The sequence below is a fragment of the Muntiacus reevesi genome, chromosome 2 (assembly GCF_963930625.1).
Source record: "Muntiacus reevesi chromosome 2, mMunRee1.1, whole genome shotgun sequence".
Taxonomy (NCBI): domain Eukaryota; kingdom Metazoa; phylum Chordata; class Mammalia; order Artiodactyla; family Cervidae; genus Muntiacus; species Muntiacus reevesi.
In genome coordinates this window covers 200,739,597-200,766,223 of record NC_089250.1, presented here as the reverse complement: position 1 = coordinate 200,766,223, position 26,627 = coordinate 200,739,597, and the positions used below count along the sequence as shown (strand labels likewise).

Here is a 26,627-nt window from a genome sequence, read left to right as displayed (position 1 = left end):
ACCCTAGCTATGCATTACATTCATCCAGGAAATTTTCTTAAAATACTAATGCCCAGCCCCCATTCCCAAAGACTCTGATTCAGTTGGGTGGGGTCATTTAAAAAAAATTCTCTCTAGGTGATTGTAATGTACAGCTCATGCTGAAAACCACTATTTTAGGGAAAGTAGTAGACAATGAGTCATACAAAAAACATAGTGAAATGATATTTAAAAAAAATACATTTGCCTCTTCTCTTTGTCAGAGGAGACTCTCCAACCTGATTCTTGCTCCTCTGATGTTAGAATCTGACTGCAAACCTCTAAGTCCTTTAGGCCCATGGCTTACTTCCCTGGGTTCTGTTTCCACAACCGTTGTCTTCAACAAACACCTTTTTCTCTGATGCAAAACTCTTCCACCCCATGGATTTTCATAAGAATTTCATATGCAGGAAGATTTCACGATTTACTATAGACTTTCCTGGATATTTGGGGATTAGTCAGGACACTCTGTCCAGAAAAGTCTCCTGATATCACCCTGCTTTTATTCTCTCTTCTCTTCTGTGCACTAACAGGTTAACTCAGCAGGCTTGGGATGGCCAAACCATACACATTTCAAAGAAAAGGAATGGCCTTTGATCTGCTTCTGGGAGATGACTTCTAAGCCCTTGACTATCTTGCCTGATGAGAGTGGCTTCAGATACCTGGGATCCTGGGCCATGCCAGCTGGTTTATGCTAAAGTGTGATTTATGGTGGGGGCTTTGGGTCATTCTGTATTAGTTCAATTTCTGGAGAGGCTGGAGACTGAGTAACTAAGATCAGTCACACAGTCATTCTGTGTCTCCATGACTGGCCCCCAACAAAAACCACAGACATCAAAGTTTAGGTGAGCTTCCCTGGTTGACAATACTTTGTGTGTTGTCACATATTATTATTGGGAGAATTAAGCAATATCCCTGTCATTCCACTGAGAGGACACAGCTGGAAGATAGTGCTGGGACTGTCCTGTGTACCTTTCTCCTTTGATGGTTTTAAACTGTATCCTTTCACTGTAATACCGCTGAGCCACCAGGGACACCAAATGATGGTTCCAGTAGAGTTCAGTTGAAAAGACGCCTACTCCTTGTAAGAAAAGCCATGACCAACCTAGACAGCATGTTAAAAAGCAGAGACATTACTTTGCCAACAAAGGTCCATTGAGTCAAGGCTACGGTTCTTCCAGTAATCATGTATGGATGTGAGAGTTAGACTATAAAGAAAGCTGAGTGCCAAAGAAGTGATGCTTTTGAACTGTAGTGTTGGAGAAGACTCTTGAGAATCACTTGGACTGCAAGGAGATCAAACCAGTCAATCCGAAAGGAAATCAGTCCTGAATATTCACTGGAAGGACTGATGGTGAAGCTGAAACTCCAATACTTTGGCCACCTGATGTGAAGAACTGATTCATTGGGAAAGACTCTGATGCTGGGAAAGATTGAAGGCAGGAAGAGAAGGGGATGACAGAGGATGAGATGGTTGCATGACATCAATGACTCGAAGGACATGAGCTTGAGTAAACTCCGTGAATTGGTGATGAACAGGCAGGCCTGGCATGCGGCAGTGCATGGGGTGGCAAAGAGTGGGACACGACTGAACAACTGAACGGGACTGAACTGTAATACACTTTGTGATCATAACAGTTTTCTGAGTTCTCTAAGTCCTCCCAGAAAATCTTCAAACCTCAGGGTGGTCTTAGGGACCCCTGACATATCTTCCCACTCTCCTCTCTTTTCACTTCTTCTGGAATAAACTAAAAGATTCCTCGACTAGTCTCTTGCAAGGCAATGGTGACCGTGTGCAGATCATTTTGGATCTCCTTGCATGTGTGCAAACTCTCTCTCTCTCTCTGTGTCACACACACACACACATTCATACTCAGAGTTGTCCTACCTTTACCAAAACCAGGGCTAGAATCTACGAGTCATTTCCTAGATTCACCATAAGGCCAGTGAAAGTAGAATGAGAAACACAATTGGCAGTGTACCTCTCTGTAAATAAGCTGAAAGTCTCTTCACCACTCCTTCCCAACAGTTAATGAGTGTGTAGATTCCACAGTATGGCTGTACCATGATTTTCTCAACCAGCTCTGCACTGTTAGATACTTGGATTGTTTCCAACAATTTTGCACTTCCATATAAGGCACCAATAAAGATTCTTGTACATTAATCATTAGGCTTTTCTATAATTATCTTAAATTTCTACACATGGAATTTCTGAATTAAAGAGTACAGACGTTTTTAAGATCTTTCATAGAGTATATCTTCTGAGGGCTATATCAATTAAAATTCACCAGTTCTATGCAAGCAGGATTGTTTCCCTGCTTCCTTATCTAACTGTGCATTAATTACTTGCTCCACTAATTAATAAATTGCTCTACCAAAAAGAGTATAGTTAGTTAAACTATGGTACACTCATACTACACATTATAATGGTGCAAAGAATAAAGGAAGCTTCTGGAATATAAAGGTGAAGGTAACCAAAGAGAGGTTTTTTTTTTAATCCCAATATAATGAAATGGACAAAAATTGACAACAATCTAGATTTAAAAAACCACCATGGAACTTCCTTGGTAGTCCAGTGGTTAAGAATCCATTTGCCAATGCAGGGACAAGGGTTTGATCCCTGGTCTGGGAAGATTCCACATGCCGTGGGGCAAGTAAACCCATACACCACAATTACTAGAACCTTCACGCCCTAGTGCCCATGCTCTACAACAAAAGAAGCCACAGGAAATTGAAATCAGAAAGTAGTTGTTGCTTGCCACAACTAGAGAAAGGGCACACGCAGCAACAAAGACCCAGCACAGCCAAAAATAAATAAAAATTAAATTAATTAATTTAAAAAAACCCACCAGAATCATTTAGAGGAAGATTTATGACCTTATGCTTCGGCTTTAAAATGTCAATGGAAAAAAATTCAGAAGCTTCATGCAATCAATAGGCAGCTTCTGCCCTGTATCCCAGGGAGTGTGAAGCAGGGTGAGGAACAGATAGAAGATAAAGGTGAAAGTCCCAAAGAATCTTAGCAATATTTCCCTTCCCACACCCACTGGAGGAGAAGCTCCTTGCTTCCATCTCAGAGACCTACAAGAGAGCTGAAAAACAGGTAAGGGCTGGCGTGGTGTATTTCAGATAGCAGGAAAGCAGGAAAGGAGATGTAGATTGGTCTCAACCACCTGCTGTCACTATTTCCTGCCATAAAAGAACTGGACAGAAGAGCAGACTGTAAAAAAACAAATCAGATCAATCTCTCAGTGGTGTGTGTGGCAGGCGGAAGTACCTGGTTGGTGCCTGTTCCCCTGACCCGCCTCTGGCTGAGAGGGACGTGGGAGGGTTAGGGAATACACTGCCTCAACTCGTCCATCATCCTGGCCAGGCAGGACAGAAGCCGCTTGCATGAGTTATCTTAGAACAGGAGGTCCTGGTAAGGAACGTGCAACTAACAAGCTATCACCAACTGGAAGAATTCGAGAAAGGTCAAAAGCAAGGAGATGCCAGCCCCTTGGTCCTATCAGCCTTCTAGAATCTTCCTTGCAGGAATCCATCTTGGCGCCACCAGGAAGGACCCTGAGTTAGAATGACTGGCCAGAGACACCCTGGAAACTACCCGCTCACCATAAAACCTGAGACTCTGAGCCACGTGGCAGAGCAGTGCTCCTGGGTTCCCTGACCCTCCTGGCCCCCTCCTGGGCACCCCTTTGAATAAAGTCTCTTGCTTTGTCACCACGTGTGTCTCCTAGGACAATTCACTTCTGAGCGTTAGACAAGAGCCCACTCTTGGGCCCTAGAAGGGGCCCCCCTTCCTGCAACAGGAGGAATGTCTGGGAAAACTGGGTGACGGAATAACCGAGGTAGTCAGTCCTGTGATGAAGCTGTTAGCACAACGGTGGAAAACAGGAACCAGCCTCCAAAAGTCACTAAGGCGCATGGTCTCACTCTATCTCTGTCTCCCTTTGCTGCCTGCCCCACACCATCCCCAATGCAAAAACTGACAAAACAAAAACCCAGGAGTCTCATCCACTTTCTTTTATCTTGGGATCTCAGGAGACATTTACAAAAGCTGACAAATCAGGAAATGGAGGCTTGAAATATTATCTGAAAGTACAAAAGGCAACCTAAAATGATAAAGCTAAAAATTACCAGAAACAAAGAGAAGTAAAGCAAACATAAACCTTGTATCAAAATGGTAGAAAATAAAGGAAATGTTAAAAACATAAAGTATAACATGAGAGAATGAAAACAAACCATATCCATTATTTCCATAAATGAATGTGGAGTTTTTAAATAATTTAAAGAGAAAGACTTCCTGGGTCAAAAAAAATGAAACAAAACTTTTGGTTGAAAACAAAAGAGTATGTCAAATGAAATTTCTCAGGAAGTTTGAAGGGTGTGAACAAAGACATATCAGGTAAAGATAACAAAAATGAAGCTGGGTTCATGATATTAATACCAGACAAGGTTGAATCTATAATTAAATGAAGTAATGGAGACTAACAGGGCATTTGATAATAACAAAGAGTGTGTACACTCCACAATTAGACTAAAACTTCAATGATATAAGGACACAATTGAAGCCAGAGTATAATAATCAAAGAGCAAAATAATAAGCAAAGAGCAAATTAAAAATATATTTGCAAAGATAAAAATAATAAATAATTTGCAAAGAGCAAAAAATAATAAGCCAGAGCAAAATAATCAGAGCATCAACTTTCAACAGACACCAAGGACTAACAACAGACTTATGTAGCTTAATTCTCCCAGTCTACAAGAAAGGAAATTAAAAATAAAGATTTAGAGGACCTGAATGTATATTTAACTGTGCTGACTTTGTTGTTTTGTACTGAATGCTGTACACTGATAAAAGAAGATACATCTTTTCATGGTTCTGGGAAATTTCAAAATTTAAATTTAAAATAATTAAAAAATATCAGGTCACAAAGAAAACCTTAACAAAATTTAAAAAGTAGAAATATAACAGACCATTCACAAATAACAACACAAGAAAACTAGGAATTAGCTACACAATTAGAAGAAAAAACCCAACCCCATGTGGGTGGAGAAGTGTGGGAAGAGAAAGAAAAATTAAAGAAAAAATTTAAACTCAAATTTCATAATATCTCAAATAATGATATGAAAGTCAACATGTACCAAAACCTGTGTCACAGAGTTAATATGGGTTAAGAGAAAAGTACAGGGACTTCCTTGGTGGTTTAGTGGTTAAGAATCCAACTTCCAATGTAGGGGTTGCGGGTTCCATCCTGGGTTGGGGAACTAAGATCCCACATTCCTCAGGACAACCAAGACCACACTGCAACTACTGAACTCAAGCACTGCAACTAGAGAAGTCCATGCACTGCAACAGACCCAGTGCATGCAAAAATTTAAAATAATAGAGGAAATACAGAGCCTTAAACAAATACGTTAGTAAAAAGAAAAAAAACAAGGAAAACAAACATATTTAGTATTCAAACAAGTTAGAGAAAAGAAAAAGAAAAATCAGGAGGAAGAAAATCATAAAGAAATGAATCAACTAGAACTCAAACTAATTTAAAAAGTAGAAATGGTTAATCCAAGAACTGACTCTTTGCGATGAGGTTGGTTAAAGTAAAATAGAGAAACTACTGAGTGAAGAAAAACAAACAACCAAAACCCACAGGGGAAAGCAGCAAAAACACAACATTAGAAATATGGAGAAGAAAATAATATCATACAGAGGAAATGAAAAGATTTAGTACCCAGCAAAACTTCATGCAATTAAATTCGAAAATCTGAAATAGATGATGAGGGTGAAAGAGGAGAGTTAAAAAAAAAAAAAAAAAAACCTGGCTTAAAAATCAGTATTCATAAAACTTAAGATCATGGCATCCAGTCCCATCACTTCATGGCAAGTAGATGGGGAAACAGTGGAAAGAGTGACTGACTTTATTTTTTGGATTCCAAAATCACTGAGGACGGGGACTACAGCCATAAAATTAAAAGATGCTTGCTCCTTGGAAGGAAAGCTATGACAAATCTAGATAGCGTATTAAAAAGCAGAGACATCACTTTGTTGACAAAAGTCCATATTGTCAAAGCTATGGTTTTTCCAGTAGTCACGTTTGGATGTGAGAGTTGGACCATAAAGAAAGCTGAGTGCTGAGGAATTGATGCTTTCGAATTGTGGTGTTGGAGAAGACTCTTGAGAGTCCCTTGGACTGCAAGGAAATCAAACCAGTCAATCCTAAAGGAAATCAACCCTGAATATTCACTGGAAGGACTGATGCCGAAACCAAAGCTCCAATACTTTGCCCAACTGATGCGAAGAGCCGACTCATTGGAAAAAACTCTGATGCTGGGAAAGATTGAAGGCAAAAGGAGAAGGGGATGACAGAGGATGAGATGGTTGGATGGCATCACCGACACAGTGGACATGAATCTGAGCAAACTCCTGGTATGCTGCAGTCCATGGGGTCTTCAAGCGTCAGACACAGCTTAGTGACTGAGCACCAAAAACAAAATGAACACAATGGTATGAATCTTAAAACAGTAAGCAAGAGCAAAACAGAAGTTATCAACCAGCTCCCTACCAAAAGTCCACCAGACCCAGAGAGTTCGAGAGTGTCTTCCAAACACTCAAGAAATAAACAGTTCTGCTTCTATATAAACTGTAATTAGAGCACATAGAAGTAAAAGACATCCACATTTTTTGTGAAAGTCACATCAAAACCTGAAAATCATATCCCAAAAACTATATACCAAGCTCATTTATAAATATTATATCTTAAATAAGATATTGCTAAAGAAAACCTAACATATTTCAGGAATGTAGTTAATGCTCAGTGCTAAGAAATCTTCTTTTTTTTTTTCCTGTGCTGCATGGTTTGTGGGATCTCAGTTCCAAGACCAAGAATTGAACCCAGATCATGGCAGTGAAAGCCTAGAATTCTAACCACTAGGGAACTCTGAAGAAATCTCTTAAGAATATTGTTGCCCATATATCGTCATTAAAAAAAAGCACCATAAAATAAAACTTTAAATGTTATTTGTATAGACTTGAGAAAATATTTTCATGTCTTTCTAAATCTTGAGAGTATATCTGGTTGAATTTTCTTTTTTATTTCCAAATTTTGAAATATCCCCTCTATTTTCCTTCATAAATCTTTCTAGAGTTTTATAGATCTAATGAAAGATCTGGTTCTTGGATTTATTTAGCAATTGTTTCTCTTTGTTAATATAACAGTAGTTGTCTTGTCATGACTGATTCAATCTACCTGCTATTTTAGTTCGTTTAATTGTTTCCTGTAACATCTTTTTTTATCAGAAACTTATTTCTTTTTATGCTTTCTTAATAAAAGCATTTAAAATTATGATTTTGCCTCTGATTACGGGGTTGCCTCATCTCATCAGTTTTGAAATATAGTTCTTTTTGTGCTCTTTTGTACACAAACAGCAACTGAAGTTTTAATTCCCTCTTTTCCCCAAAGTAATTTTCTAGGGAATTTTAAAAAATTCTAGGTATTTTGACTTTTTCACTAACCCCAAAATACATTATTCATTTATAGTTTGTTTTTTATCAAATACATAACTTGACTTGTACAGTTTCTGCCTTTGGGATTTAAGTTTTCACTTGGCCTGATATATTATCATTTTTTAATCAAATCCTGATTTTCTTAAATTTTGTTCTTTCAGAATGAGAATATCTTGTTAATTTCTTGCTTAATTTTATTTTTGTTAGTATTTCTTATAATTTCATGGAAATGATTACCTTTTATTCCCATATTCTTTGCCTCAGCCTTTGTTTTAAGTTTGAGGTAATATTCAATCACACTTAACAAAAAGCTCTAAGATAGAAAAAATGTTGACTCCAGTTCTTTTGAGAATGCAAACACTGGCTTTCTAAAAAACATGCTAAAAAGATATTTACATGCTAATGATAAAATTAGGTTAAATATGTAACTTTATGAATTTCCGTCATTATAACAGTAAGTTTTTGCCTAAGTTTGATAACTTAAAAAGGCAAAGAATTTTCTTAAATTTGGAGATTCATTTTAATAGTCCCAAGGATCATTAATTCAAAATCTTAAAAAATTAAACATTTGATACAGGAAATGGCATTTGCTAGAGTGTTTCTTGTAAATAATTTTGCTTGTTTCCTCAATGTTGTAAACTACATTTATCACAGGAAGTTAACTTTTCTTACTGATGTAATTATAATGAATCCAGACAGCATATAAACTCTGTATACTCTCTTGGAGTCAAGGAAAGTTCTTGCAAGACTTTTCTTCTTCAGATCAGTTCAGTTCAGTCGCTCAGTCATGTCCGACTCTTTGCGACCCCATGGACTGCAGCATGCCAGGCCTCCCTGTCCATCACCAACTCCCAGAGCTTACTCAAACTCATGTCCATTGAGTCGGTGATGCCATCCAACCATCTCATCCTCTGTCATCCCCTTCTCCTCCCACCTTCAATCTTTCCCAGCATCAGGGTCTTTTCCAGTGAGTCAGTTCTTCAAATCAGGTGGCCAAAGTATTGGAGTTTCAGTTTCAGCATCAGTCCTTCCAATGAACATTCAGGACTGATTTCCTTTAGGATGGACTGGCTGGATCTCCTTGCTGTCCTAGGGACTCTTACCGAAGTCATATTATAGAAATAAATGGCAATTATAGTGAAAACTATTTAAAACCACAAAGAAGTCTCATTTTCTCTGACAATTCCTATCATTTTTTTCTACAATGCTTTGCCTTTTATCTCATAAATGATCGCAAACATTATCTTTTAGGAGGGTTGTACCTTCTGCCATAAAATAATACTTGGTCCAAAATGTTTCTTTTGTACTCTTTCCTCTAAAATTATTACTGTTCTGTTTCCTTTATTTTTATATTTCTGATGTATTTTTAGATCACCCCTATCCCCTTTTCTGCTTAACACTTTCGATTCACTTTCCACAGATTTGTCTCTTGGAAACAAGATGTAACTAGATTTTAAAAATCTCATCTCAAAGGGCTTTGTTTTTTAATGGGATTGGTTAAGTCTTTTCATTACTGTTCTATTAAGTCTTATCATTGTCATCATGTTTTATACTTTCTAAAGTTAATGCTCCCTTGTTTATTTTTTTTCTTGTCATTTGCAAGATGAATCATGCTGCCTTTGTTGGTGTTATTGTTCGACTTTTTATAGATTTATTCATTTCAGTTTTACTCCCAGACACATATCCTCTGCTTGGATGGTTCAGAGTTTCCATAATCCTGTCTTAGTGAAAGGCTGTGATCTTAGGGAAGTGGAATGTGATTTCAATTTAGGACATGGTTTGAAGCTAATGCTCCCAAGAAGCTCCAATTTCAGGACATTTTTACACAAAGTTCAGGAAGATTCCCAAGCCTCTCTGCTGATTTTATTGTCTTTCTTGACTAATCTAATTACTCAATCAGTGTCAGGTAGGTCAAGGGGAAATTTGGGATCAGGATTAAATTAATCAATCCATGTCCTGTAGGGCCTGGGGGTAAATTTGATCCATGGAGAGACTAGTTTTTTAACTAGCATGGGGGTATTTATTAATTTGAAATTGGGGTTCTCTACGGTAAAGAAGGGCAAATTGAAGATCTCAAACACTTCTATTTTTTCCTGCTGTCTTTCCTGAGAAAGGTTACGTTGTTTGATCTCATCACCACTTGTTTGGATCCTAACTGCCACTGAATCAACATCTATAATTAAGAAACAAAGGACACAGAAGAAAAAAAAAAAAGTAGATATGAAAATAGGAACTAGAAAAACAATTGGTGTGTTGGAAAATGTTGGTGAGGTCAAGGGGCTGGATGCCAGTTTGGGACTATGGTCTGGAGGCTTTAATGCAATAGCAGCACGTGATAGATAACCTGGATGTTTGCCAAAATGCTGGTGGAGGCAAGCCACATAAATTAGTTTTAACCACTCTTTGGCATTTCCCATTTTCAGTTTACAGGAGGGCCGCTATATAATTTGTGTATCTTCTTTTTGAAGCATTACTTTTGACTTATGCATTAAATATTATAATCATGTGATTACACTTATTTAGACACCATATAATCTATATTGCTGTTGATTCTATTTAATTGGTGTCTTTGTTCATCTTTCCACTTCTGTCAAGACTTCTCCTTTCTTAAGATCTTTTTTCCAAATTAGTTTAGTTAGATGAGTAAGACACGAATGCATTGTTATTAAATCCAAGTTAGCCTAAGTTTCCTCTTTCCTGCCACAGAAACACGAAGTAACCACTCGGTGTGAATCTATCTTGATCTATCTAATCAATTTTTAAATGTGGTATTTTTTTAATGACATCACATTGAACAGCTTGCTTTTTCCGCTCCCCCACCTAGTGAAACGTTTTAAAAACCTAATCAGAGATCTATTTTAAACTGTGACACAAAATTCCTTAGAACGGATACATCACAATTTTTTTGGCCATAACCCAATTGATGGATATAAGGTTTTTCTGGTTGGTGGCCCCTGTAACCAATGTTTACAGTGTTGCCAGAACTTCCTTCTACATGCCCTCCTGTGCACATGTACAGAATATCTTTTGGGAAGAAACTGAACAATGGAATCGCTCAGTTTATTGTGGTTGTTTTGTATTTCTGGAGCTGCGTTATCCAATACAGTAGCCACTAGCCACATATAGGCATTGAGCACTTGAAATAAAGCTAAAATTTTCAGCTTTACCTAATATTTAAAATTTCAAAATTAAATCAGAAAAACAGATTTTTTTGGTTACATTGAATTTCAGTAGGGCAAACAAATAACTGCATTGCATAAAATATTATTTTTATAATAGAGGGCATGTGTATGCTGCTATAGGTCGGCCACTTGTGCACGTTCCTAGGATAACATATAAACACATCACCTATTTAATTGGTGGATATGGACTGATGCAGTTTTTTTTTCAAACTTAAAACTTTTTATTTTGTATTAGGGTAGAGCTGACCAGCAATGTTGTGATAGTTTCAGGTGAATAGCAAAGGGACTCAGTCATACATATACTTGTATCCATTCTCCCCCAAAACCCCTCCCATCCTGGGTGCACATGACATTGAGCAGAGTTCCATGTGCCATACAGTAGGGCCTCATTGGTTATCCATGTGAGTACAGCAGTGTATATATGACCTTCCCAAATTCCTTAACTATCCCTACCCCCTGGCAATCATGCTTGTTTTCTAAATCTGTGAGTCTCTTTCTGCTTTGTAAGTAAGTTCATTTGTACCACTTCTTTTAAGATTCCACATATAAGGGATGTCATACAACATTTCTCCTTTTCTGTCTGACTTACTTCATTTAGTATGACAATCTCTAGGAACATTCATGTTGCTGCAGATGCATTATTTCATTCTTTTTAATGGCTGAGGAATATTCCATTGCATATATGTACCACATCTTCTTTATCCATTCCTCTGTTAATGGACATTTAGGATGGTTCCAAGTCTTGGCTATTGTAAACAGTGCTGCAATGAACATTGGGGTGCATGTATCCTTTCCAATCATGTGTTTTTCTCCAGATATATGCCCAGGAGTGGGATTTCAGGGTCACATGGTAGTTCTAATTTTAGATTGTTAAGGAACCTCCATACCATTCTCCATAGTGGCTGTACCAATTTACACTCCCACCAACAGTGTAGGAGGGTTCCCTTCTCTCCATACCCTTTCCAGCATTTGTTGTTTGTGGATTTTGGGGGACTGTTTCAGTTTGAATGATTTTTTTTTTCTGTGCACTGATGTAAATCACTGTAATGTGTTTACTGGAATATTTTATATGGATAGGATACCTTTTAAATTGTAATTGCTTTTGAACTGTGGTGTTGGAGAAGACTCTTGAGAGTCCCTTGGACTGCAAGGAGATCAAACCAGTCAGTCTTAAAGGAAATCAACCCTCAATATCCATTGGAAGGACTGATGCTGAAGCTGAAGCTCCAATATTTCGGCCACCTGATTTGAAGGGTTCACTCATTAGGAAACACCCTGATGCTGAGCAAGACTGAAGGCAGGAGGAGAAGCGGACGACAGAGGATGAGATGGTAGGATGGCATCACTGACTCGATGGACATGAATTTGAGCAAGCTCTGGGAGTTGGTGATGGACAGAGAAGCCTGGTATGCTGCAGTCCATGGGGTCGCAAAGAGTCAGACAGTACTGGGCAACTGAACAATAACAATATGTATTATTTTGAGTATAATATAATTCAATTACTTTTCTGCATACAAATCAATTGTTAAATGTATAAAATGAAGGCGTATACTGATGATCCAATGGAGTTGCAGAAACTAGCAACCAAAATAGTAAAGAAAAAAGGGACTGGAAGAGGATAACATCACAAATTTCACGATGAATGTCAGTTGCAATTTGCTGTGGCAGAGCAAAATGAAAATGCTGTGTTATGAAACAAACATTTTTAAAAATAATAAGGCAGAAAATATTGAGGCATTTTCCGCACAGAGAGTTGATTTGATAGGTTTCCTCTGAACATTTAAAAAAGAATCAGTGAGGCAGGACTTCCCTGGTGGTCGAGTGGTTGAGAATCCGCCTGCTAATGCAGGGGACGCTGGTTTGACCCCCGCTCCAAGAGGATTCCACATGCCATGGGGCAGCTGACCTGCCTGCCATAACTACTGAGCCCTTGTGCTGCAACTACTGAAGCCCTAAAGCCTTTGCTCTGCAACAAGAGAAGCCACCGAAACCAGAAGCCTGCACATCACAACTAGAGAAAAGGTTGTCACAGCAACAAAACCCCAGCACAGCCAAAAATAATAAATAAAAATTTTAAAAAGATTGCACACATATACATATGCACTATTTTTAATGAAAAGATGGTAAATTATTTTTCCAGTTGTGAAAATTTTATTAGAAAATTATGAGGGAAGAAACTAAAAAGATATTTCAAAACAAGTGAGCAATTTTCAATTAAGCTACCAAATGCTCCTAGAATAAAAGAACTTATCAAAGATAAATTAATTCAAATTTTGAAAAATAGCAAATTTTAGCTGAGTCATGCCATGAGACACTGCCCTGTGACTACTTTGGTTATATTTAGTCTTAAAGGTCTTCCAAATTTGTACAGAAACATTGTAAATTCATGGCTTAAAAAACTGCTGCTTAGAATTTGAATCTTTGACATCTGATAAAGAAGAATTTCAGTTAGATATGAAAAAAATTAGTTTCTATCATGACAGATGGTACTCCAGCTATGTTAAAAATCTGGATTTATTGGAATTTCAAAATAAGAGAATGATGTCTTCCTTAGTGCTTTATCCCATCGTATGATATATATTGAAAATATTTGTGTTCACTTTCAGAAGCACATTCTATAGAAAGTGTTATGGGTACAGTTGTTAAAAATTTTCAGTGTATGCATTCAAACGCTGTGAATCATCACCAGTTTATAGAAAGAAATAAAAAGCAATAAATGTGATGATCTTGTATCCTAATCTATGTTCGTGGGTTGAGTCATGGGAGAATTTTACAGAGATTTACTGTACTGTCAATTCCAACTCAAGATTTTCCTGAAATAGAAGAAACTCTTACCAAATACTTAGGAATCAAAGATAAAAAATGGCAATGCGACTTAAGTTTTCTTACTGATATCACAGTGGGTATGAATGAGATGCACTGAAGCTCTAAGGAAAAAGAAAAAGCTTCCTTGTGACTCAGTTAGAAAAGTACAAGGGTTTGCACTAAAATGGAAACTTTTTATAATGTAAATCAACAATAATTTTTATACCTTTTAATGATATGAATCAAGATATAAAATATTTTAAATGATAAGCAGTATTATGTCAATTATCTACAAAACCTACCAAAAATTCAAAGAATAAATTTAGAATTACTTTGCAATTTGTGCAATACTCCTTTACATTCCATCTTAATATTACTGAGTAGACACAAGAGACAATGCATTAACATAACTTGGACAAAAATAACTTTGAAACTGATAAGCTTTTGCTTCAAGCAATTCTAATAATGATCTATTTGTCTTGTCAATGTGGAGGTGAATTTTAAAGGCAAATGATTTTTGGTACTTGATTCAGTAATTGGATAACTTTTAAGCAGGTCTGGAAGAACTTGGGAATGTGTTTCTAGTTGTTTTTTTTTTTCAGCTGTAAATATAAATATGTTGTTGTTGTTGTTTAGTCACTAAGTTGTGTCCGACAATTTTGCTACCCCATGGACTGTAGCCTGCCAGGATCCTCTCTGTCCATGGGATTTTCCAGGGAAGAATACTGGCGTGGGTTGCCATTTCCTTCTCCAGGGGATCTTTCCAACCCAGGGATTGAACCCACGTCTCCTGCATTGGCAGGCGAATTCTTTACTAGCTGAGCCACCAGGAAAGCCCCAAATATAAACATAGATCAAACATTTCCAATAAAAATGTAGCATCTGGATGAGCTGTGTTGTGAGAATAAAATACACCCTGAATTCCAAAGACTTAAAACAACCATAAAAAGGAACATTTCTGGATAAACAACAAAGTCCTACTGTATAGCACAGGGAACTATATTCAGTACCCTATGATAAGCCGTAATGAAAAAAATGTATATATGACAACTGAATCACTTTGTTTCATATCAGAAACACAACGTTGTAAATCAACTATACTTCAATAAAACAAAACTTTTAAAAAGGAACATATCTCGCCAATAGTTTTTTATATTTTTATTACATGTCGACACAATGATCTTTGGGAAATATTGGTTAAATAAAATATTAAAATTAATTTCATCTGTTTCTGCCTTTTTCAATGTGGTACTTGAAGATTTTAAATTACATATGTGGCTTGCATTATTATTCTATTGGACAGCACTGATTAGAATCCCTTCCTTCTGATTACCACCAGATCTCCGCTGAGAGAATTATCCATCATGATCAGGTCTGACAAGAGGGCAGTTGAAGGCACCTGCCTCCTCTCTCAGCTCCCACACCATGGAAACCTGTGGAACCAGATCCAAGGAGTCATGAACCTGGGCTGACAGATGCTTACTCCTGGGACTGATTCTGGGCTGAGTGGGGCAGAGATAGAAGGATTGTTTGGAAGCCAACCTTAACATGGTATCTGTGGCAGTGTGTGGACCAAACTGCGTTGCCGCTACTAATGAGGGTGGGTTGGAGAATCAAACATAATGTCCACTACAGAAGCATAGCTGGAGGAAGATGTAGAATCAGGCAAAGATGGCACCAACCCGTGTGAAGAGAGAGCTAAATCTTCAAATAGGGAATAAGCAAGAAAGCTGGAAGCCAGGGAGATGGAAACGGGAAGGAATGTGGAGTGGAGAATGAGCTGAGACTGAGCACAGGGCTGGCTGGGGTGGGAGTTGAAAGAAACATGCAAAGATTAAGTCAGACGCAGTTAAGGACCCTGTGCCTGCCCTAACCAGCAGTCCTGCTAAGAAACCCATCCTTGGAGTCTTGGAGTGAGTACTTGGGTTAATTCAAGAAAAAGGACTCTCTGGAACCATCCAATGCCAAGGCAACCAAGGAGGCACTAGTGGGGATTACTGTTGACAGAAGAAGCAACAGACATGACCTTCTCCCTCCATCCTGGTGAGGGTGGGGGAAGGGAGATGTTACCTATTTCCCTCATCTTATATATAATATATCCTACAGATAATATATGACATACAACACATTCTCTAAAGACTAGATCCTGTGCATCAGTGGGATGGAGGCTTAATTCCCAGAGATTTAAAGGTTCATGGCTATTACGCCAGGTTTGATGAAGGGTCCAGCTAATAACTGGGCTCCTGTGACCAAGTCCCTACTTCATGCTCTGGTTCCGATGGCATCTCCCCTCCCCATTGCTGGGCCTGAGTCCTTGGGTCAGTGCTTTGCTTGGGATGTTGTTTGCGCCTCCCAGAGGTGGGAAATGTTCCTCAAATCTGAGCTCAGTGACCACAGCCCTGCTTTCAGTTCCATGACTGACGCTCACCCCTTATCTGACTTAGGTGGATCTCAGATGCCCCCAGACTTCCCATGGCTTGCTCCCCATGCTCCTGTGTTGAAATCATCTGGGACAAAACTGCTTGGTCTCTTGAAGTCTGACTACCCACGTGAACGGAGCACTCCTTCGGACACTCTGTCCTGTCTGCACGTCTGAACCTCCTCACCTAGCCGTGGCTCAGAGCCCATCCCCGTGTGTCTCCTGTGGGGAAGTTTATTCCTGGGTGTCTGATGCTGTCAGGAGTTGCCAGATTACATTCACTGATCTGGGCAGATCCAGACAACTCTGTTATCTCAGTTTTCTCTGCCTAGAAAAAAATCTTTCAGGTAACTATTGAGAACCTACTGTGTTGCACAGAGAACTCTACTCGGCGATCTGTGGTGACCTAAATCGGAAGGAAACCCAAAAAAGAGGGGATATATGAACATGGACAGCTGATTCACTTTGCTCTACAGTAGGAACTAACATACATTGTAAAGCAACTATACTCTAATAAAATTTCAAAAGAAAAAAGAGTGAAAAGTTGAAAGCTTTTCCTCTAAGAGCAAAAAACAAGATAAGGGTGTCCAGTTTACCACTCCTATTCAACATAGTACTAATGTCATAGTGAAAGTATCTCAGTCATTTCTGACTCTTTGTGACCCCATGGACTGTAGCCCACCAGGCTCCTCTGTCCATGGTGTTCTCCAGGCAAGAGTACTGGAGTGGGTGGCCATTCTCTTCTCCAGGGGGATCTACTTGACCCAGGGATCGAACCCAGGTCTCCTGCACTCCAGGCATATTCTTTACTATCTGAGCCACCAGAGCCAGAGCAGTTTAGGCAAGATAAAGACATAAAAAGTATCCAAATCAGAGAGGAAATAGTAAAACTGAAAAAAAAACCTTCCTCTGAGGGAGTCAGGAAAACTCACCGTATTCTTTCTGGTTATTACTTTCATCAATACCATCTCAATTAGCTATTTCTCTCCTAGCTGTCTTCTATTGTTTTTCCCAAGAGACTGGCTTCTGTAGCCATTTTTTTCTGAATGAGCTCCATGAGGACAAGGGTATTCAACGATTAGCTGACTTGATGGTGTGCCATGTCCTCAGAAAAGAACCTGGCAAATAGTAGGTGCTCCATAAATAACCACTATAAAGGAAAAGGAAACTATGACTTAAGACTCCTCAGAGGGGTCAATTCATGTTAACAGTGACCAGTACCCAGGTTTATATATAGTACACAGAATAAAACTTACTTATAGCATCATGGGTAGTTTTGGTTTTATCAATGCTAGTCTTAACAACATCCGATGATATATGAAAGCAAGAACTCTTTTCCTCCCCATTTTGACGTACATTTCAATTTTTGTCCACCTTTCCACTGCTAGCCAGTTTTCCCAGCCACTAACCCAGGTGATGTCACCCTGCTCCAGCCCATCCCACCAGCCAGCCTTTCCTTATTATCTCCCTCCTGTATCCCTACGAAAGCCTCCTAACTGGTCTCCCTCACTTTCTTTTTCCCCGACTCCTCAACTGTCCTCTGCAAGGGGCCACTGATTTTCCTAACACTGTGAACTGCACTGGAGACAGCGTAGGTGTCAGAATGGCCAGAAGGTGACTCACCACCTCGCTATTTGAAAGGGGACACGATACAGCCAGCTAGATCCACCTTGAGAAGATGACCGCTGCCTTGGGAGCACGGTCCATTGGACTCTGTCTCAGAGTCACAAGGGTGACATGTCAAACCTCCCCTTCTGTCTCTTACCCAGTTTTGATTTCATCCCTGCATCATTCAGCAGTCAGCATTTTGAGCTGATGCTTCCTCTGGGGTTGGAACCCCAGGCAGCTCTGAGCTGAAAAGACTGACCCATGGCCCCCAGTGTGAGCGATACTACCTGTTCCATTCCTTGGGCAGCGGAATGTCTTGGGAGCCAGGACACCTGGCTTCTAGGCCTGGCTCTGCCACTAGCTGCATGGCTTAGGGCAAATCACATCACCTCTCTGGGCCTCAGTGTTCACACCTGAGAAATGAAGGGGTTGCATCATATTAGTGATTCTCTGCTTTGAAGTTTTTTTTCTCCCTCCCAAATACAGCCAGTGATACAGATTTACCTGTAAGACACATCCATAGGCCAATTTTGGGTGCTAACTAATTCCATCCCTTTCTTCCCCACTCAAGAAAGCCTATCCGAATGCAAGGGAAGGACAGAGAAAGTTTGTTTTTATTAATATTTTAAAAAATAATAATCTGAAAACTTGATATTTTGACAGTAATAGAGTTACACTTATTGAGGATTTAATTACCCACCTTGAAAATAAAGAGAGAGAAGGGGAAGGGGAAAAAGAACATAAGGAAGAAAAGCTCATCACTTTAATAGTGAGGAATCGCATGAAAGGTGGGTAACAGGGACCTGTTGGCTCCCTGGCTGTTATTGGTCTCTCCACACCTCCCATCCTGTGAGGTTCTCATTAAGCTGAGAGTTACACAATCATTTTTTAATACAAAGCCCTACAGGGAGGCCAATGACGTCAGCTCGTGTTCAACTAAAACAAAAATCAATACGTATGCTTTTCTGGGAGAAAACTTGTCAAAAAAGCATCTCCTCTCCAGTATGGCCTTTTCCTCCGAGATTTTTCATTAGAAGCTTCATGCGGTTTTTAACTTCTCTGCTGCCTTACGGATCTTCGTGTCAGATGTGACTCTGCAGACATCTACGCAGTCTTATTTACAGGTCTTATGAGTCACCCCTGACAACTGTTTGATTTGTGAATCAAGGTGGGCAGCTGCTGAATTAGGTATCTCTAAGGTCTTCATCCAGCATCCAGGTCCTGCAAACAGCCTGGCTTAAGCCTACTGTCCTCTGCCTGGTTTCACCTGATCTTGTGTATTTTTCCACACTCTTGTCTAAAAGGAATGCACCATGCTGCTTCACCAGTAATTTTTCTTAGCAACATTTGTATCCATTTTTCAGTCTTATCCCTTTGTAAAAAAAAAAAAGATATATCACCACTGTCTCACTGTAAGGCTGTCTCTTGCCTATGCTAACTCTTCCTACTGTATTTTGATTCAACACCCTTGCCAGCATCATTCTTTCTGTCACCTACGTCTTCAATGTCTCTTCTTTAATAGACAGTAAGCTGTAGGAGGGCAAAGATTGTGTCCAGTTTATTCACTGTCAGGAACTGATACAAAGGTACCAATAAGTAGTTGTGGACCGCATGGGTGACTGACAGATTGAATGCAGAAGTAAATGAATGAAACGACTCCTGGCTAGAAAAAGACCCTGATGCTGGGAAAGACTGAGGACAGGGGATGACAGAGGATAAGATGGTTGGATGGTATGACTGACTCAATGAACACGAATTTGAGCAAACTCTTGGAGGTGGTGAAGGACAGGGAAGCCTGACATGCTGCAGTCCATGAGGTCGCAAGAAGTCAGACACGACTGAGCGACTGAACAACTCCTGGCTACTGATTTCCTGCTTTAGCATGTAAACATGCTCTGGTTTTGCTCCTTTTCCATGATAAACACACACACAAACACTGAAAAAGTAAACTGTCAACCACACACAATTCACTCCTGACTTTTAGAGATAAAGTACTTGAAGTATTTGTCAGCATTTACTGTTTCCAGCTCCTCAGATCCCACTTCCCCTCAGACCTCTGCAGTCTAGTATCTGTTACATGCACAAGAGTGAAGCTGCTTCCACCAACACCATCAAGAACCTACATGTTGCCAGATTCAACAGAAAACTTTTTGTCCTCATTTTACTTGATCTCCTGACTCTAAATCCTAAAAGTATTTGAATGTCTGCTGAATGAATTTTATTATTCTCATATAAACAGAAGGGAGACATAAAGAATTTAAAAAATACATGCCCACTCCTGGCTATATATCTGGAGAAAACCATAATTCAAAAAGACACATGTACCCCATTGTTCACTGCAGTACTGTTTTACAGTAACCAGGACATGGAAACAATCTAAATGTCCATCGACAGATGAATGAATAAAGATGATATAGTGCATATATACAATGAAATATTAGCCACAGAAAAGAACAAAATAATGCCATTTGCAGCAACATGGATGGACCTAAAGAGTATCACACGAAGTGAAGTACGTCAGAAAGAAAAAGATAAATAGCATATGATACCATTCATATGTAGAATCTCAAATATGACACAAATGGCCTTATTCACAAAACAGAAATAGACCTACAGACATAGAACACAAACTATGGTTACCAAAGGGGAAAGCGGGGAGGGATAAATCAGGGCTTTGGGATTAGCATGTATACACTATCATATATTAGATAAATAAAGGCCTACTGTATAGCACAGAGAAACTAAATTTAATATTAACATTTTATAATAACCTACAAGGGAAAAGACTCTGAAAAAATACATATATATGTACATCTAACTGAATCGCTTTGTTGAAACTAACACAAGACTGTAAACCAACTATACTTCAATAAATAAATATAACCTAAAAAATAAAAATAATAATGAAACACAAAAATGACACCAAAAATAACTATTGCTTCAGTTTTCCCTAATGATTAGCTTAAGGGAAGCCAGGTACAAAACCAGTTAGAGGTTATAGAGATGCGTTTGGTTACTGATTCACTCATTCATTCAAACATACACATGTAGTGAACTCCTTTATGTGCCAGATACTGGGGGGAAAGACAAGGCAACAGATTTCATGGAGGGGTCTTCTGCTTGTTGTACCATCTACCGATGAGACAACTAACTTTGAATTAAAAAAAATAATGAAACTGTTACCATGTAATATTTGTATAGAAAAGGCACACAATTACAAATGCTCAGTCTGATGAATTTTGAGAGAGTGAACACACACGTGTTAAGAGCAGCTGGGTTAAGAAACAGACCATGAACAGAATTCCCACTGTGTCTCCTTCTAGACACTCCTCCACCTCTGCAATAACTGCTAACCTGACTTTGATGTCACAGGTCGCTCTTCCTGTTTTTGTGCTCTGTATAAGTGGATACCTACAGAATACCCTCTCATTGCCTTGCTTCTCTTGCTCAACATGGTGTTTTGGGGATTCATGGATACTGTGGTAAGTAGCTGTGGATCATCCATTCTCCACTGCTGTCTGAACTCTCAGCAAAGACAGCCTCCCACAATAATTATGCTTCCCTTTCTCCCAATAGATCTTCCCAGGTGGCTCAGTGGTAAAGAATCTGTCTGCCAATACAGGAGACCTGGGTTTGATCCCTGGCCAGGAAGATCTCCTGGAGAAGGAAATTTCAACCCACTCCGGTATTCTTGCCTGGAGAATCCCTATAGACAGAGAAGCCTGGTGGGCTACAGTCCATAGGGTCGCAAAGACTTGGACATGATCGAGCAACGGAATAACAAACAAACCTCTCCCGATAACGTTTCCCATCCCTTTTCTGTGCTTTCTCCCCATACTTATTATCACCATCTAACATCCTGTACATTTGATATATTTTGCTTATTATTTGCCGTGCCTGGAATGTGAGTTCCATGGAGTTAGATAAGTGCTGAGTAAATACCTTTTGAACAAATGAATCTCAGCTACTGTTGCATGGCTCCGTGCATGCCCAGAGCAGGGGATGGGGCGGAGGGGGGTGGGGAATGCCATGTCGCCCAGACAGAACAGATGGGTCAGGTCTGCAACAAAGTGCCATTTAGCAGGAGATGCCAACCTGATGTGGGGCCAGGTGTGGCTCTCCTACTGTGACATCTGTACCTCAGCCATGAATACCAATGTGAAAATCCTCCATAAAATGCTTGCAAATGATTTTTTTCCAAGGTTTACTGAAACTGAAAAAGAAAAAGGTCCAGAAATATCTATCAATAGGGAATATCATTTGGGATTCTGGAAAACTGGATGAGAACTTTCTGTCTTTGTATTATTTTGCATCCTTTGAATTATTAAGAGTAAGGTCTTTGACTTAGTGATTAAAATATAAAGAATAACACAGGGAATACGTGTAACTCTATGGCTGATTCATATCAATGTATGACAAAACCCACTAAAAAATAAAAAAAATAAATAAATAAAAGAAAAAAAATAAAACTTAACTGAAAAATTCATATTTCAGTTAGAGTCTTGGTTCCACAAAAAAATAAAAAAAGAATAACACACCACAGTTAAGTAGAAACTATCCTAGTATTGTAAAAACCACTGAATATTTACAAGCTGATAGCAAAGATATCACAACAGCTTACATTTTGTCAAATCACAAATTGTCACAATAATAGAAGAGTGCCTGGCTTATAGTGAGTACTTAAATATTTCTTGGATAAATGAATGAAAACATATTAATATGTTCAGTCATCCCTATAGGTCAAATAAGAAAAAAATCATGTAATAAATGCTGAAAGAGCATTAAAAAAGAATTCATATTAAAAAAGTATATATAACTGAATCACTTTGTTGTATAGCAGAAATTAACATAACATTGTAAACAACTGTACTTCAATAAAAATAAAAAATAACACAGCATCCATATCTGATGAAAACTCTTGGCATGTGTTAAAGAAGGTTTCCATCGTATGCCTCTCTGCAAACCACTGCAATCTGGCTTCTGCTGGCACCATGCCATGGAAACTGCATTCCCCAAGGCGCTCGGTGCCCTACATATTGCCAAACCCAATGCACTTGGATGGGGACCAATAAATATGTAATGAATTAAGGAATGGATGATCAAAGAATCTCAGATCAACAGTCAACATCATACTTAACAATAAAACACCAGACCTTGTCTCTTTCAAGTCAGAAGCTAAACCAGGATATGAGCGACCACTGTCATTTGTTGTTTTTCTGGAAGCTCAAGCAAAAACAAACAAAAAACCATGGAGACAAAACAAGGTATAGCTCTTGGCAGTGAGACAAAAACGATCTTTCCTTGCATGAAACCTAGGAGAATCATCTAAAAACAATCAGCAGTAAGAAAAGAGTCCTGGAAATTTACAAAATAAACACTCAAAGAGCAAGAGTTTTCCCCCAAAACCAACAAATGGAATGTCCATGGGATGATATGATGAAACAGCTGACAAACTACGATATAAAGAAGGCAGGGGGACATTTCCCGGTGGTCCAGTGGTTAAGACTTGGTGCTTTCACTGCTAGGACCCAGGTTCAATCCCTGCTTGAGGAACTAAGATCCCACAAGTCGAGTGGAATGGGCAAAAAAAAAAAAAAAGGCACAGATTCTCATGAATAAAAAGTAAAGCAATTTAGGTGAAAGAGAATTCTAGCTTTACAAATTAAAAAAGAAAAAGTTGTATGGAGAATAAGACTTCCTTCAAAAAAAATAGCTGAATGTGAAAAACAAATGATGCTTAGGTTGTGAATTCAATATTAAATTCTAGGTGAAAGAGACAGACTGGATATCTGCCATAAACAGATCACATACGGCGTAATTATGAGAGAGGGTCGAGGTCATTAAAATACAGTTGATATTCCCCCACCCTAGAAAGCATATCCCACTTCCTCTGTTGTTGTTTGTAATTACTGTCTGAAGTCCCTGAACTTGTAACCTCAGTTTTCCTAAGATGATAATCAGCTATCTTAAAGAAGTGACTTCACAAACATGGGAAAGTGTAGAAAAAAGAATAGAGGGGATGGACAGATAGGTCCAACTTGAGCCCTTTAGGTTCAGCAGAAAGTTTCTATGGTCCTTATGATAACTTGTAATTTTTGCATGCTATTTGATGTGTGTGGAACACTTAAAGGAATTTTGATATCTAATGTACATTTATTTTGAAATTTTATTTATTGAATTATCACAGGAAGCTCTAGGCATATGGTGATAAGACGGATGAAGTCTATGCCTTAATGATGGCAGATGGGCATAGGGAACAAACAAATACACAACTAATATTACTTCAAAAGTGATTGATGCACCTACAGTCAATTAATCTATGGCAAAGGAGGCATGGAAACAAAAGGTAGGAAAAAAAATCCATCTCTTCCAAGTGGTGCTGGAAAAACGGGCTAGCCACGTGTAAAACAATGAGATAAGAGCATTTCCTCACACCATACACAAAAATAAACTCAAAATGGTTTAAGACCTTAACGTGGGTCATTTGTAGTGAAGTGGATGAACCCAGAGTCTGTCATACGGAGTGAAGTAAGTCAGAAAGAGAAAAACAAATATTGTGTATTTACGCATATATATGGAATCTAGAAGAATGGTACAGATTATTTGCAGGGCAGGAATAGAGATGCAGACATAGAGAGGAGACTGTGGACACAGTGGGGGAAGAGAGGCTGGGACGAATTGAGAGAGTAGGACTGACATATATGCACCACGATCGGTAAAACAGACAGCTAGTGGGAAGCTGCCGTAGAACAGAGAGCAGAGCTCCGTGCTCTGCGATGTCTTAGCTGGATGGGCTGTGTCTGCGTGCTCAGTCGTGTCCCACTCTTTGCGATCCCACGGACTGTAGCCCTCCAGGCTTCCCTGTCCATGGGGTTTCAAGGCAAGAATACTGGAGCGGGTTGCCATTTCCTTCTCCAGGAGATCTTCCCAACCTAGGGATCGAACCCACGTCTCCTGTGTCTCCTGCATCGCAGGCGGATTCTTCACCCGCTGACCCATCGGGGAAGCCCAGCAGGATAGGAAGGAGGCTCAAGAAGGAGGGGATATATGTATACATATAATGAATTCATGCTTCTGTATAGCAGAAAGTAACACAACATCGTAAAGCAATTATGTGTGTGTGCTCAGTCATGTCCGACTCTTATGACGCCATGGACTGTAGCCTGCCAGGCTCCTCTGTCCATGGGACTTCCCAGGCAAGAATATTAGAGTGATTTGCCATTTCCTCCTCCAGGGAAAGCAACTATACTCCAATTTTGCCAAGAAAAGACCTACACAGTGATAAGAGAATAGACTCTGTATGACTTCAATACCTTTAGACCATGAAATTTTTGCACCTTGTTTTATGTCCCTGGATATGTTCCAGTGTCTCCTAGTTTACAGTTTATGGGAATGTGAATAGAATTTGTATGCTACTGTTGTGTGAAAGTTGTAAAAATCTTAATTATGTTGAGTTGGTTCATAGTGCTTTCAGGGCTACATATCCTTCTACTTCTCTGTCCTTCCCGTTAGTCACTCAGTTGTCCTGATCTTTGCAATCCCATGGACTGTAGTCTGCCAGGCTCTTCTGTCTACGGAATTCTCCAGGCAAGAATACTGGGGTGCATTGCCATTTCCTTCTCCAGGGGATTTTCCTGACCCAGGGATCAAACTTGAGTCTCGTGCATTGCAGGGTTCTCCCACACTGTGGGCAGATTCTTTACCTCTGAGTCACCAGAGAAGCCCTACTTCTCTGTATATTCATTCTATTAACCTTTGAGTGTTTGATATTGAAACTCCAACTAGAAATCTTGATTTATCTATGTAAAAAATATTTGTGATATACAGTGGAACTATATGTAGCCTTGTTCGATATTTTCCAAGACTTCTGTAAATGTGTTATTGAAAGTGTTAGCTGTTCAGTTGTGTCTGACTTTTTGTGACCCCATGATCTGTAGCCCGCCAGGCTCTTCTGTCCATGGAATTATCTAGGCAAGAATACTGGAGTGGGTTGCCATTCCTTTCTCTAGGGGATCTTCCTGACCCAAGGATCGAACCTGGGTCTTCTGCATTGTAGGCAGATTCTTTACCATTATACTTTCATAGTTTAAAAAATAAAAAAAATTTTAAAACAACAATAACTTTTTTAAAAAGGCCTAAATGTAAGACCTGAAACCATAAAACTTCTAGAAGAGAATACAGGCAGAACAGTCTTTGACATAAATCATAGCAATATTTTTTTGGATCTGTCTCCTTGGGCAAAACAAAAGCAAAATTAAACAAATGGCACATAATTAAACTTAAAATCTTTTGCACAGCAAAGAAAATCATCAACAAAATGAAAAAAACAATCCACAGACTAGGAGAAAATATTTGCAAATGATGTGACCAACAAGAGTTAATATCCATAATATATAAACAGCTCATACAATTCAACATTAAAAAAAAAACGCAATCAAAAAGTGGGTAAAAGACCTGAATAGATATTTTTCCAAAGAAGACATACAGATGGCTAATGAGCACATGAAAAGATGCTCAACATCACTAATTGTTAGAGAAATGCCAACTGAAACAATAATGAGATATCACCTCACATCTGTCAGAATGGCTGTCATCAAAAAGTCTACAAATTAAAAAAATGTCTACACAGACTAAATGTTGGAGAGGATATGGAGAAGAGGGTGCCCTGGTACACTGTTGGTGGGAATGTAAATTGGTGCAACCACCATGGAAAACAGTATGGACATTTTCTCAAAATTTGGAACTACCATGGGACCCAGCAATTTCATTCCTGGGTATATATCCAGAAAAAGACAAAAACGCTAATTCAAAAAGATACATGCACTCCAATGTAGTAGCAGCACTACTTATAATAGCCAAGACGGGGAAGCAATTCAAGTGCCCACAGCAGATGAATAAATAAAGATGTCACACACACACACAATGGAATATTATTCAGTCATAAAAAGAATGAAATCCTGCCATTTGCAGCGAGCAACGTGGATGGACTTAGAGAATATTATGCTTAGTGAAATAAATCAGATAAAGAAAGACAAATGCAGTATATCACATGTATATGAAATCTATAAAATAATACAAATGAATGCATGTG

At 38.9% G+C, this 26,627-nt stretch overlaps 1 protein-coding gene across 4 annotated transcripts in view; it reads right to left on the bottom strand.

Moving 5' to 3' along the window:
• TNRC6A (trinucleotide repeat containing adaptor 6A) overlaps positions 1-26,627 on the bottom strand; it is a 216,217-nt gene that overhangs the window by 157,064 nt on the left and 32,526 nt on the right. For all 4 annotated transcript variants that reach the window (XM_065924516.1, XM_065924519.1, XM_065924518.1 and 1 more), the window contains exon 2: positions 17,824-17,949. In XM_065924516.1, coding sequence (XP_065780588.1) covers positions 17,824-17,903 — 80 coding nt within the window. In that variant the 5' untranslated portion in view covers positions 17,904-17,949. The remainder of the gene's footprint in view (positions 1-17,823; positions 17,950-26,627) is intronic.